We start from the raw sequence: 13,517 nt of genomic DNA on the forward strand, positions 1-13,517 counted from the left end.
AGAGCATCATGATGAGGATCCTAGACAGTATCCCTGTCATCAGCATCAAATGTGATCACTTTGTCAGTTGTGAGGGTAGTCATCCTGACAGGTTTGTCTCCCCTTTCAGCCTTAGCTTCTTTTGCATGTCTCTTCGCCGCCGAATACGAAGTCCCACAAATGTCGGATCCTCCCGAAATGAAGTTGATTATCTTGGCATCCGCGGGAGGTGAGGCTGCTCGTTCAGGATCCTTCTCAGTATCCTGACCCTTATTCTTCTTTCTTCCTAAGAGATCCTTCAGATATCCCTTGCTCAAGAGATAGCTTATTTCTTTCCTTAAAGCAATGCAATCCTCAGTAACATGCCCGAAATCCTCGTGGAAGGCACACCACTTGGATTTATCCTTCCAATCAGTTTTTTGTTGATTCTTCCGGGGCCATCTTGCTTTGTCTCCTAAACCCTGCATAGCATACATCAGTTCAGGTATATTAACAGAAAAATAATATTCAGATAACTCGGGATACTCCTCAAGATCCTCGTCTTCAACAGCATTCACTTTTTTGTTGTCCGGCCATATGGCTTAGAGCGATATGGTTTATACGAGGATTCTGACTTCCTGTTAGTTGATTCATATGTTGAGGATGCATTCATCCCCTCTTGCATTTTCTTGTCATCCTCGAGCCTTATGTATCTTAAGGCCCTGTTCCAAGCTTCGTCTAAGTTCCTACAAGGATTCACCACAAGATCTTGATAAAATTGAGAATCCTTCTGTAACCCCATTTTGAACGCTTGTACTGTCGTGGCAACATCAAGGTTCGGGATATCCAGGGATTCTCTACTAAATTTGTTAACATAATCCCACAGGTATTCTTGAGGTCCCTGTGCTATCCTGTAAAGATCACTTGTTAGTTTTTCAAAGCTCCTGCTGTAAGAAAATTGACAATTAAATAAATTAACTAAATGAGCAAACGATGTAATTGAATAAGGAGGAACATTTAGAAGCCATATCAAGGCTGATCCTATTAAAGTAGAGCCGAAGCCCTTGCACAAGCATGCTTCTTTAAGATCTTACGGGATAGGGTTAATCTCCATCCTCTCCCTATACTGGGCAATATGCTCCTCAGGATCCGTCGTCCCATCATACGGCTTCACGTTGGGAGTCTGGAATCTCTTTGGGATTTCTGCATCACAAATGGGGTGAGCAAAGCGGGATATGTTGTGACTATCCCGAGATACTTCCGATATAGGCTGCACTATCCCAGGCACACTTGATATCATATTCTTCAACTTTTGAAGCTCTCTGGTTATCGCTGATGTCACACCTGTATCCTGCAATGATCCACGATTATTAGTAACAAGGATACTGGTGTTAACAGACAAGTTACCATTTTGGCGATTCTAGCCATATCCTGGAGCGTATCCTGGAGCATATCATGGATCCCTCACAGTCGACATTCTAGCCGTTAAGGGTATCTCCGGAATATTGCTCTGAGAACGACTCGGTATGAAATTGCCCTGATTATCCTCAGTATGTACTGCTGAACTAAAGTTCAACATCCTGGCTTGCAGATGGGTATCAGTATCCTCAGCATGTCTCTTGGAGTTGGACTTCAAGAGTTGTATTTCCTTCATTATGACTTGGTTAGTCTCCTGTTGTTTCTTCATTTGATCCTCTTTATCACCAAACAAAGTTAAAATTTTATCATTAGAAACCATAACAGGAGTTCTCCCTGGAACACCAGATCTGTTGACATTCTGAACGGAAGGAGTGTCTCGGGATATTTGGCTTTCATTTCTCTTTAAGGAGCTTGAACTTGTGGAGGAGGAGGAAGCACCAAACCAGTTGTTGCAGAGGTTGTAGCTGACATGGTGGAAGAGCTCATGTTTGATCTCGAGGCCATTGAAAATAATGTAGCAAAAAGTTTTGAAAATAGAAAACCAAGTAACGATTTTGCAAAAGTTTTTAGTAGAAATAGCACCACTTGCCCCACGGTGGGCGCCAAATTGTTTTGGTCAAAAATTACCTAAGTAATTAAGTGATCAAATTAGTTTTGTGAGGTAGTGTGCTAAGAGAATGTGTTCAAAAATATGTTAATCATGTTATTTGCAAAAATAGTTTCAGGATACGGCTCAGGATATCGAGCTGTATCTATAATCAAACAATGAGCAAAAAATGTAAAGGTTGACACGTGATGTACGAGGAAAGCCCTTGATCGATCTAGATCTCCGGCATAAAACCTTGTGAGCTGACAATCGCAGCTGCCTTGTTCTTCTTATTACTTCAAACTTCAAGATACAGTGCAGGATGTGGTGCGGATCGACTAAGTGTTACAATGAGATTTGAGTACAAGTGTTCGTGTGTAATGATTGCTAGAGACTAGAGAGCAAAGTGTGTGAAAGAGTGTATGTGAAAAGTTGTGTCTACCTATGATCCGATCGCCCCTTTATATAGTTACAAAAAACAAACTAACTCTCCTATTATTCCGGGATGCTAGGAATATTCCATTCTGAACGTTGGTGGACTCTTTCTACTTGTTTTCCACGTGCTTATTGACTACAAAATCGGGTCTTCAGCTCATATAACCGTTACAATGTCAATAACATTGACCAACATCCGATATTCTCCCGGGATATGCCTTTCTGACCGTTACAAGACCCATTCTTCCACCATCAACGTCCATTTTTCAACCACCTTGAGCGAATCTTCAGGTAGATCAAGTCTTTTAACGTTGGAACCTTGCAACCAACGTTTTACAAGCCAATCGTTAGTAATAGTCAGGATACTGCCTCAGGATATTACCAATATCCTGGCCCGGTATCCTGATACGGTATCCTGATCCGGTATCCTGATCTGGTATCCTGATCATATACAACTAATAAAAAATCAAGATACAAAATCAGGATATGGGCTCAGAATTTCACCCATAACAATACGCATTACACACTCGTATTGTATGACATCTACAACTACATGATCACTTACTATATACACATACATATATACATACATAATCCATTCCATCCACACTAGCATTCTCATATTTTCACAACTAACACTTTAACCCATACTAAGCTAACCCAACATTACTTCCACATAATATCCACATGAACTATATCTAAAACACACTTCTCATGTTAGTTTACTATCAAATACCTCATTTTCACATTCCACAAATATTCATCTTTTACTTACATACAATTTCATTTATCAAACTCACCTAGGCATTTCATCAAGCACTTGGTGTGCGTACCACTATCTTAGCACAATGTACAACCCATTCATGCATGATCTTCCATGTTCTTATCTTCATTCATCAAATTCAACTAAACATCCATTTATTTCATGTCCTAATCAACTTATCTAAAATAATTCATCACATACAACATACTACATCACAAATTACACAATTATTGAACATGGTGATTCACTCACTTCATCATCCCAAATGGGTTTTACTTCAAAACATGAAATTAATCAAAATCATGCACAACACATGTTCCATAAGATGATTCTAACACATATTCATGCTCAATCTCATACAAATTCGTGGATTGATCATAACCCACTTCCTACTAGATCATCAAATTGACTTCTACAACTTACCTCATGTGTAACAAGTCTAGATGATCATGAATTTGAGTTCATGCATTAGATCCGAGCTGAAATTCCCTTTCAATTTGATGATTTTAGTGAAACTAGGGTTTGAACCCTTTTCTTCTTCCTGGACATCGATACACACACACACTATGTGTGAGTGTGGTGTTTTAACTTTTTAATTAATAAAACCCATGTTTCCTACTTAACGGTTTTGGTCCCTCGAGTTTCATTTTGATTATATAAGAGACTAAAACCCATTTCTTTATATTAACCGGGTTCTAATTTACCAAATCCGCTTTTTGGGGTGTTACATTTTATTTTTTTTATATTTTCATGAGAATGAAGGATGTGAATCATAGATACTTAGATATAATGCCAATGTCACTAGACCATAAGGTTACGGGCAATTGTGTTATTATTTATACACAAGTTTTTATTTTTAAGTTTTCATATTTATACACAAGTTTTTATTTTTTATATTTTCATGAGAATGAAGGGTGTGAATCATAGATATCTAAATATTATGCAAACTTTATGAAAAGTTATCATCGCTTAATGATCTATATAATACCTATATATTAAAAACACACCTAAATGAATAGTAACACCACATAGGGATAAGCAAATAGTAACAGTACCGGTATCAAATTTATCAAACTTGGTACCATTTTCGGTGCCGACTTTTGACATTTTCGGTACCGGTTTTTACCCTCAAATACTTGTACCGTACCGGTGCCATACCAGGTATATTCGGTACCGGTACCCACTTTTGGGGGTTTTAGGTACCGAGCTCATCCCTAACATCACCTTTGAGCCTATGTCACGTTGTAACGCAAGTAATTGCACCGTTTAGATTGTTTTTCATACACGTTGTAAGTAAATATGGTATTTGGTTTTATATACACAACTTCTTTTGTTTTTTTTTATCGTTTTCTAATTAACTTGGATATTTAAATTATTGATGAGCAAATGGTTTCAAATCCTGTAATCAAACCGGTATCGTATCAGTACCAAATTTACTATACCAAATCATTTTCGATACCAATTTGGTACCCTACTACCCACCTTTTGGCGTTTTCAGAATCGTTACTTTCGGTTCGACACCGGTCTAGCACCATAGTTGTATTTAGTTATTTTTACCTTCAAATACCATACCGTATAATACCGAGCATTTTCGGTGCCGGTACCTAATTTTGATTATTTTTGGGATCGGTACTTTCAATTCGGTGCCATTACCGGTAACGAGCTCATCCATATTTTAACGTGTTAGTAACGTCATAACTTAACTGAAAACAACCGAATTTCCAACGTGTAGGACGTGTGAGTCCCACTACTATATATTAGATTATTTAAAATCGTTTTTAGGACGGAGTAACTATCGTTACTACATCATTTTTATCTATGTTTTGATATTCGGTATCCGCTTGCCGTTGTCGGCACGCGTTTTGCAGACATTGGATCCCCGCCGCAATGCAGGATCAGAAAATCAACTAGTGTGTTTAATAAAGTTACTGAATTACTAGTCTTTTCTTGTTTCATGTTTATAATAGTGATACATGGTTCTTCTTCCTATATTAGGACAAACACAACAATAAAACAAACAAGTAATATACATTTATAGTTGGAAAATATCTAAACAATAATTATATTAATACATGAAGGATCAATACACAAATAATTACCTTGATGAAGATTAAGTCTTGATGACCACATAAAATCTGGTAATTAATTAATGAAATGAAATCTCAACAACTATTCTCTATGCTTAAGGTTGATCTTCCTTCTTGAATCAAAGCTTCTCTTGCTGACATTATGCTACTCTTCTCTACAGACGAATCAAAAACAGTGCTATCTATCCACTTCTTCAACAGATCCTCTTGTCCCCATATATCCGGTATCCATACCCGACCCGACATCTCAACCCGGTGTCTCTTCAACTTCTCTCGTCCACTCTCCACCTTTCCTGCTGCTGCTTCGGGTTGCTCGGGTGCAGGTGGTGTGCTACTTCTTCTTCTCTTCAACTTGTGATCAGCAGCCTCATCATGAGGTTGTTGTAGTAGTTGCTTAACACATAAATCTTCATGGGTTCTCTTTTGTGAAGAAGAAGAAGAAGAAGAAGATGATGATAATGGTTCAAGATTAGGGTTTTTGGTGGCATCCATTGGTGTGTTTGAAGAATTGTGTTGGAGAAGAAGATGAAGATTTATGTGGGTTGGAAGGAAGGAAGGATTCTTTTTGGAAGTGTGGTAATAAGGTGTGTATTGATGCACGTCGATGTAGGTTTTGAGTTTGTGTGGTAGATGACAAGTTTACGTGTATGGTTACTACTGTAGGAAACAAGGGGGCATACAACTTGCCCAAAAACATAATAATTTAGTAGGGTTTTTCTTTTTTAACCGGGTTCACTTGGTCTATTGAAGATACAATTTTTGAACCGGTTTCATACTTCTTTTGGTCTATTATTGAATGAAGAGACGAATATTTAATTAAGACCTTGTAACAGTATTTGTTTAGGTGTTTCATCTTCATGCTAGCCCGTTTTAGTTTTATACAGAAGTTTTGTTGTGAAAAAAAGTTAATTACAGTTTTTATACGACACTATTGAATGAAGGCAGGGGCGGATCTAGCATATAAGAAGGGGCAACCTCCGCTACGGTTTGGCGCTCCGGCGGTAGTGTAAAATTAGTGTAAATTTTGGAAAAATTTGACGTTTTTACGATTTCGCTACGGCTTTTTTATAAAACGTTACGGCTTGGCGGATTTTCTAGATCCGCCACTAAATGAAGGGGTGGAACGTCATGATGTGTAGAGATTGAGATCGAGATTTTCGTCAAACCACATTGAAGATATAATCAACCGCTGACATGAAGAAAACAGGAATTAGCTTAAAAGATATATTTTCTTCATAATCAACCGTTGACAAATTAAAATTAATGGACTATTTCTTTAAAGAGGAATTTCCCATAAATTCTTAAAAAAAAATTAAATATTGTAATACCTGACAAAGACTTAAAATATCATATATTATCAAAATATGTTTACGAGTAAAATTACTATTAAATTTTGTTGTTTTCTATTTCTGTTTGTTTACGTGATTCTCTAGCTTCAAGAAGTGGGGTATGGCTTCAAGAATTAGGGTAACTTGAAATTAAGTTGACATTTTTTTTGTTGCTTTCCTGTTTTTGGTTAATTATCGTTGCTAAGCTAACATATAAATTATACATATTTTATTCTTAACAACCTATTCACTTCTTATTATATTATTTATATGGTTTCTGTTAATATTTTTTTATTATAAATGTTCTTGTCATTTATTTTTATTCTTAACAACCTATTCACTTCTAATATTATATTATTTATATCGTTTCTGTGAATAATGTTTTATTACAAATGTTCTTATCATTAGTATTTTATTAACTTAATTAACTTGATTATCTTAGCACTGCATACCGTAATCCCAAGAATACAATAAAAAATACAACACTATATATATATATATATATATATATAGATATATATATATATATATATATATATATATATATATATATAGGGGAAGGTTCTATGCAGAACACTAAATATTGCGAGAACACGCAGAACAAAATGAATCACTCATTTTTTCAATCCTAAAAACCTAAAAAGTAAATGAAAATATTATAAATGTAAGATTTATTGTTTCTCACACTAAAATTTAAAATAAAATATGAAAAATCTTTAGTTTTTAAATAACCTACACACATGTAGGTTATGTGTAAGCTAAATTACCTACATGTATGTAGACTGTATATAGGGAAAAATATGTGATTTTTTTATGTATATATAATACATATATGAATGTAAGAAACATAAAATTTAAAAAATATGAACCTTAAATCCCAAAATTTAGTGATTTAGAGTTGTTCTTTTTGTTCTCGCAATATTTAGTGTTCTGTAATGATCCTTATCCTATATATATATATATATATATATATATATATATATATATATATATATATATATATATATATAGGGGAATAATCCACTAAAAATTGAATTTTGCCTAAGTAATCTAAGAATGATTGTGATAATAACATGTGTCACTTCTAATAACTAGGAATAAAGGGCATTTTGGTCATTATATATAGGAGTGAAAATGACATGTGTCACCCCTTTTGTTTTTTAAAAATATAACAAAAAAATCTAATACAAAAAATCTACTACAAAAAATATAGCACAAAAAAAATCTAGTACAAAAAATATAGCACAAAAAATGTGATACAAAAAAATTTAGTACAAAAAAATATATTACAAAAAATATAGCACGAAAAAAAATTAGCAAAAAAATGTAGTACAAAAAAATCTAGCACAAAAAATTGAGAAAAAAAATTAAGACAAAAAACTTCAGCACAAAAAATTTAACACAAAAATATAGTACAAAAATTCAGCACAAAAAATGTTATACAACATAGAAATACAACACATTTTAGTGGGTTTTTTTAATCTTCATATTTTATATAGCAATATGGTACTCAAATTAAAGATAAAAAGACGCCCGATTTTACGATGAAATTTTTATGAAAAAATAATGTCGTATAAAAAAGTTATGAACGTTTAAAAAATGAGGGTGAAATATACATGTGCCTTGCATGTGGAAAAAGAAAGTCCATAAATAGGATTCTCCCAAGATATCCTTGTACTTCTCCTTTCTCCTACACTTTCATCTTAGCCATTGATTTGAAAAATGAATGACTAAGATTTCTTCTCATCCTACTTAGATCAAACGTAGTGGGGAGCTATGCCCCCACATAGCGCCAGAAAACGCCATAGAACACCGCCACGAAGGGCGGTATGGCCCAAAAATTTTGAGAAGCGCGATGTGGATAGCGGCGTTATGGGCTTTGCTTTTCATCCTTTGACCAATCAAAATAAAGGATGGTTTTTTATAATTAATTAATAAAAAGAAAATTAATAATTAGGTAATGATGGGTAGGGCTTTATGACTACGGGCTATAGTGGTATAACGCCCCATAAAGCCCTTGTGTGACATGGCACGACACGTGTCGCATAACGCCCACAAGGGGCTTTATGACTACGGATGGCCTTAGGCAAAATCAACTTTTTATTTGATCTTACCCATATATATATATATATATATATATACATATATATATATATATAGGGGTAAGATCAAATAAAAAGTTTATTATGCCTAAGTAGGATGAGAAGGAATCTTCACCATTCATTTTTCAAATCAATGGTTAAGATGAAAGTGTAGGAGAAAGGAGGAATGTAAGGGTATCTTGGGAAAATCATATTTATGAACTTTCTCTCTCCATATGCAAGGCACATGTATATTTCACCCTCATTTTTTAAACGTTTATAACTTTTTTATACAATATTATTTTTTCAAAAAAATTTCACCATAAAATCAAGCGTCTTTTTATCTTTAATTTAAGTACCATATTGCTATATAAAATATGAATACTAAAAAAACCCACTAAAATGTGTTGTATTTCCATGTTCTATAACATTTTTTTGTGCTGGATTTTTGTACTATATTTTTGTGCTAAATTTTTTGTGCTGAATTTTTTTGTCTTAATTTTTTTCTCAATTTTTTTATGCTGGATTTTTTTATACTACATTTTTTGCTGAATTTTTTCATGCTATATTTTTTGTACTAGATTTTTTTGTGCTATATTTTTTTGTACTACAATTTTTTGTGCTATATTTTTTTGTACTAGATTTTTTTGTGCTATATTTTTTTGTACTACAATTTTTTGTGTTATATTGTTTTTGTTGTATTTAAAAAAAAGTGACACATGTCATTTTCACTCCTATTTATAATGACCAAAATGCCATTCATTACTACTTTTTAGGAGTGTCACATATCATCATCACAATCCTTCTTATGCTACTTAGTTAAAATTCACTTTTTAGTGGATCCTTCCCCTATATATATATATATATATATATATATATATATAGTTAGGATCATGTGAGAAGCACTAGGCTAATTGAGAATCATTCTAGACCACACATTTTTCCTAAGCTTTTCGTAATATACACATATGTATAGTTTAAAATTGACTATATACATATGTGTATAATTCAAGATTTGACAATATACATATATGTATATAGTCAATTTTAAACTATACATATGTGTATATTACGAAAAGCTTAGAAAATGTGTGGTTCATAATGTTTCTGAAAGTTCTGTAGTTATTTAGAGTTTTGAAATGAACTCAACCATATATATATATATATATATATATATATATATATATATATATATATATATATATATGGGAGGGTTATCTTGAGAACAAAGATTTTTGTGAGAACTCTAGGAACAATTTTCATCCGTAGATCATCATCAACCAATGGCTAAGATTAAATGGGTTTTAAATGAGAAAGGAACCCCAAAAATAAAACTAAAAAGGGCAACTATGTAAATAGACATCTCAAAACCCTTCACAATTAAAATCACGTTCATAATATAATCTTCTTCAAAAATCATTCATGAGTTCAACCATTTAAGATTCAAATCGCTCTTCCAAAATCCGAAGGTCAACACTGGAGATCCTCACAATTCAAATCGAGTTTTTCAAAATCGCAAGAGTTATGACATTGTCATCCTTCAAGGTGTGTATATTTGATTTTTAGTTCATTCATTTGATTGTTCTTTATGTTTGTAGTTGTTGTTTCGATTCACTCCCATAGACAACTCCTTCTACTTCAACCTCCCGTTCTACCCTAGGTATTCTGTTGCTTTTTCTTTAGTATTTTCATTGAGTTTATATTTTGATAAAATTAAAAATTGACTTCTAATGTGTTCTGATTTAGATAGAATAAGTGATGATCTTGTTATATGCCATTGTTATTTGAAAGTTATAAGTTGTTAAACCCTAGCTCAAAGTTCATTTTTTACTGATGGTTGAAAGTCTGCATATATCAGATTGAAATGAGTTTTTGTTTTGTTCATCTTTGATTAGAATCATCATTTACACGCATACATGGATGTGGTCTTCTGAACATGAAACAGTTACTTCTGTTTTTTTCCCAGATTATACAAAAAAGAAAACAGAGGTTAAGTGCATGTATAAATCTTAATATGGTTTGGTTATAAAATGAAAGTTAGGGAATTGGTTAAATAGATTAATGAAGATCTAATGTATTTCAGAAATATGATGATTGTATTGTACTATATGATTTGAATCCGAATTCTAATGCAAGTTCATGTGAATCTAGTTACATCACAATCACATCTTGTTATATTATGATGCAAATTTATGTGAATCTGGTTACATCATCTTAATTATTAGTGCATTTGTGTAATTAACCAATTTACACATGTGTAAGTATGTTGTTTACACATGTGTAACAGTGTAAAACAAACACTTACACGTGTGTAAAACAGAAACTTACACACGTGTAAGTCAGAATGTTTATATCTTCATAATGGCATGTAAAACAAATTACTTAAATATTGGTTTGGGGATGTGAAAATTAGGTTAGGTTTGGTGTATGCTGGTGATATTCGATGGTGTATGGCTGTTTGGAGTTTAGGCAGGTTGAAGAATGAGGATGATGATGCTGCTGCTTCGTCGAGTTCAAGGTTTTTGGGAAGCTCAAGATGGACTCTCAAATGTTATGCTTTAGATTTTGTTTTGATGTTTTGGTCATGTTTGATTGTTTTTGTTTTTTAGATGGTTTAGGTTGTTTGAAAGTTGATTGTATAGATTTTTATATTGGAGTTGGGTCGGGTGTGGCCTTTAAGTCTAGAATAGGTAGACTTTTGATTTCTAGTTTAGCTAATGGTCGGAGCCTTGTTAGGTCCTAATTTTTAGACCATAACCAATGGTTTGGGGTTGGTGTCCACCGCGATATATCCCGGGAAGCCCAATGCCTATGGGTTGTAAATATTTTTTTTTGTTATCATTAATATCTTTCGGGGTATCATCCTCGTTTACAAAAAAGAGGGATTATATGTAACAATGAACAATTTACACATATGTAAGACATTACATAATGATACATGACATTTACACTTATATAAAACACACGCTTACACATATGTAATACTTAACATGGCACGTTTGGATGTCTGGTGTAACGCCCCAAAACCGAATTATTAAATTGTTAGTAAGGCCCCATGTCTAATAAAATAGAATGTAGTAACTAGGTTATTGAACCTAGTTAAATGCTTAGTCAAAACAAACAAGGACATGAAATTGGGTTAATTATGAGCAAGTGTCAAACATGAGGGGGTGGTTTTGAATAAATGGAAAGATTAAATATAAAACAAAAATAAAAACCACAAACACACACACCTGGACGTGTGTGTGTGTGTTCGATCAGAGAGGAGAAAGAAAGGGGGGAACCCCTCATGAACCCTAATCAACAAAATTGGATGCGAATTGGGTTGAATTCGAACTTGCATGAGCCCTAAAAGTGATTATCTAAGCAAGCTTTAGCCAAGGTATGCCTTAATTTTTAGTTTTGATGAACAACCATGAAGTGGGTGTTGATGAATATGTGAGTTTGATCCAAATTAGGATGAAAGTTTACTATTGCTATCATGTTTAAGTTGAATTATGGCTAAATTTCGGTTGTCATAGTGATTTGGAATGAAACCTATGTCAATGAGCATGAGAATAGTCATGATGAATATGTGTATGTTGATGATTATGTTGATGCATAGGATATGTGGTAGGTTTTGATGATAACATGATGCAAAATTTATGACAAAGTGATCTTGCTTGAATATGGAAAGAATATGCTTGAATTACTTGTACATTATGCATAAATGTTAGTACGCACGCCTAGTGTTCGATGAAATGTCTAGGCGAAGCTAGAAAGTAAAATTATTGCAAGAATTTGGTAATTTGGTGTAGAATGTGATAATGTTATGTTAGATAGTTAAGTTAGCATGAGATACGTGTTTTGGATGAAATACATGTGAGTAGTTAGTTGATGAGATGGTTCCGTGAAAGTATGCATTAGGAATTAGTATCCGATGCTTGAAAAGTGGTGCACACCATGAGACGGACTAGTGGCTTAATGGTAATTTAGGATGAGCATGTACTAAGTGAAGAAGTTGTGAGCTACTAGTTAAGTATGATGTTACGTTTCATTAAAATGGTTAACTTGGTATGTAGTTGTCAAATGTAGGATTATGGAAATGTAAGTATGTGTAAATTGATTTTGTGTAACTAGGTGATCGTGTGGTTCATGTGTCATATAACATCATATAAGTTGGAGGTTATATGCTAGAAGGTTGACTTTCTGAAAGTCAACCGATAATTTATAACATGATAAAGTATTTGACACAAATGAAAGAATTGAGAGATCATGGAATATGTGTTAGATCGATTATGTGTTATGTAAGATAATGAAATTTGAATTTTTAAGATATTGAACAATGTGGTTGACAATTCATGTCGTATGCGTGATAGAGCAAGTCGATGTAAATAAGAATTTGGTAAATGTGTGTTAATTTGAAAGAGCATGAATACTAACATTACTATGGCATGACGACATGAAAGAATTGGAACCACACAAGCATGGACCAAGCATGGAAGGCTAACGGATCAAGATGAGACAATGAAGCGGTTACGAGCACGGATACACAAGGTAAGTGATTTCCGACTCACTTCTTAGTATACATAAGAACTTATTCTGGATATTAAATGAAGGGAAGTCATGTATGGAATGAAATGATTGAAAGTAATAAGATAACTATTGATCTAGATAGTCGAAGGTAGTCTATGGGACCAAACGGGTCGAATAAATAAGAATAAGCGAGGTAACGGTAATAATACGGGTAATGATTAAGGACCCGGGGAAAGAATCTTAGTCTAATATGTGAGGAATTGTTTTACGGATGTTTAGGAACAAGTTTCAAGTGAAACGGACGCAAAACGAGCAAGTTATGCATATTTTAGTTAATGGAAAGGA

General features: G+C 33.6%; 1 protein-coding gene across 1 annotated transcript; it reads right to left on the reverse strand.

Moving 5' to 3' along the window:
- Positions 1 to 5,323: 5,323 nt before the first annotated feature.
- On the reverse strand, positions 5,324 to 5,740 carry LOC110942617 (protein BIC1). The gene has a single exon (XM_022184393.1). It carries the CDS (start codon positions 5,738 to 5,740, stop codon positions 5,324 to 5,326), a length of 417 nt encoding a protein of 138 aa, XP_022040085.1.
- Between the last annotated feature and the right edge of the window lie 7,777 nt (positions 5,741 to 13,517).

The sequence above is a fragment of the Helianthus annuus genome, chromosome 5, assembly GCF_002127325.2.
Source record: "Helianthus annuus cultivar XRQ/B chromosome 5, HanXRQr2.0-SUNRISE, whole genome shotgun sequence".
Lineage (NCBI taxonomy): Eukaryota > Viridiplantae > Streptophyta > Magnoliopsida > Asterales > Asteraceae > Helianthus > Helianthus annuus.

What these genes read in the sequence shown, in the direction of transcription:
- LOC110942617 (XM_022184393.1), bottom strand. Translation starts at nt 5,740, where the DNA reads ATGGATGCCACCAAAAACCCTAATCTTGAACCATTATCATCATCTTCT.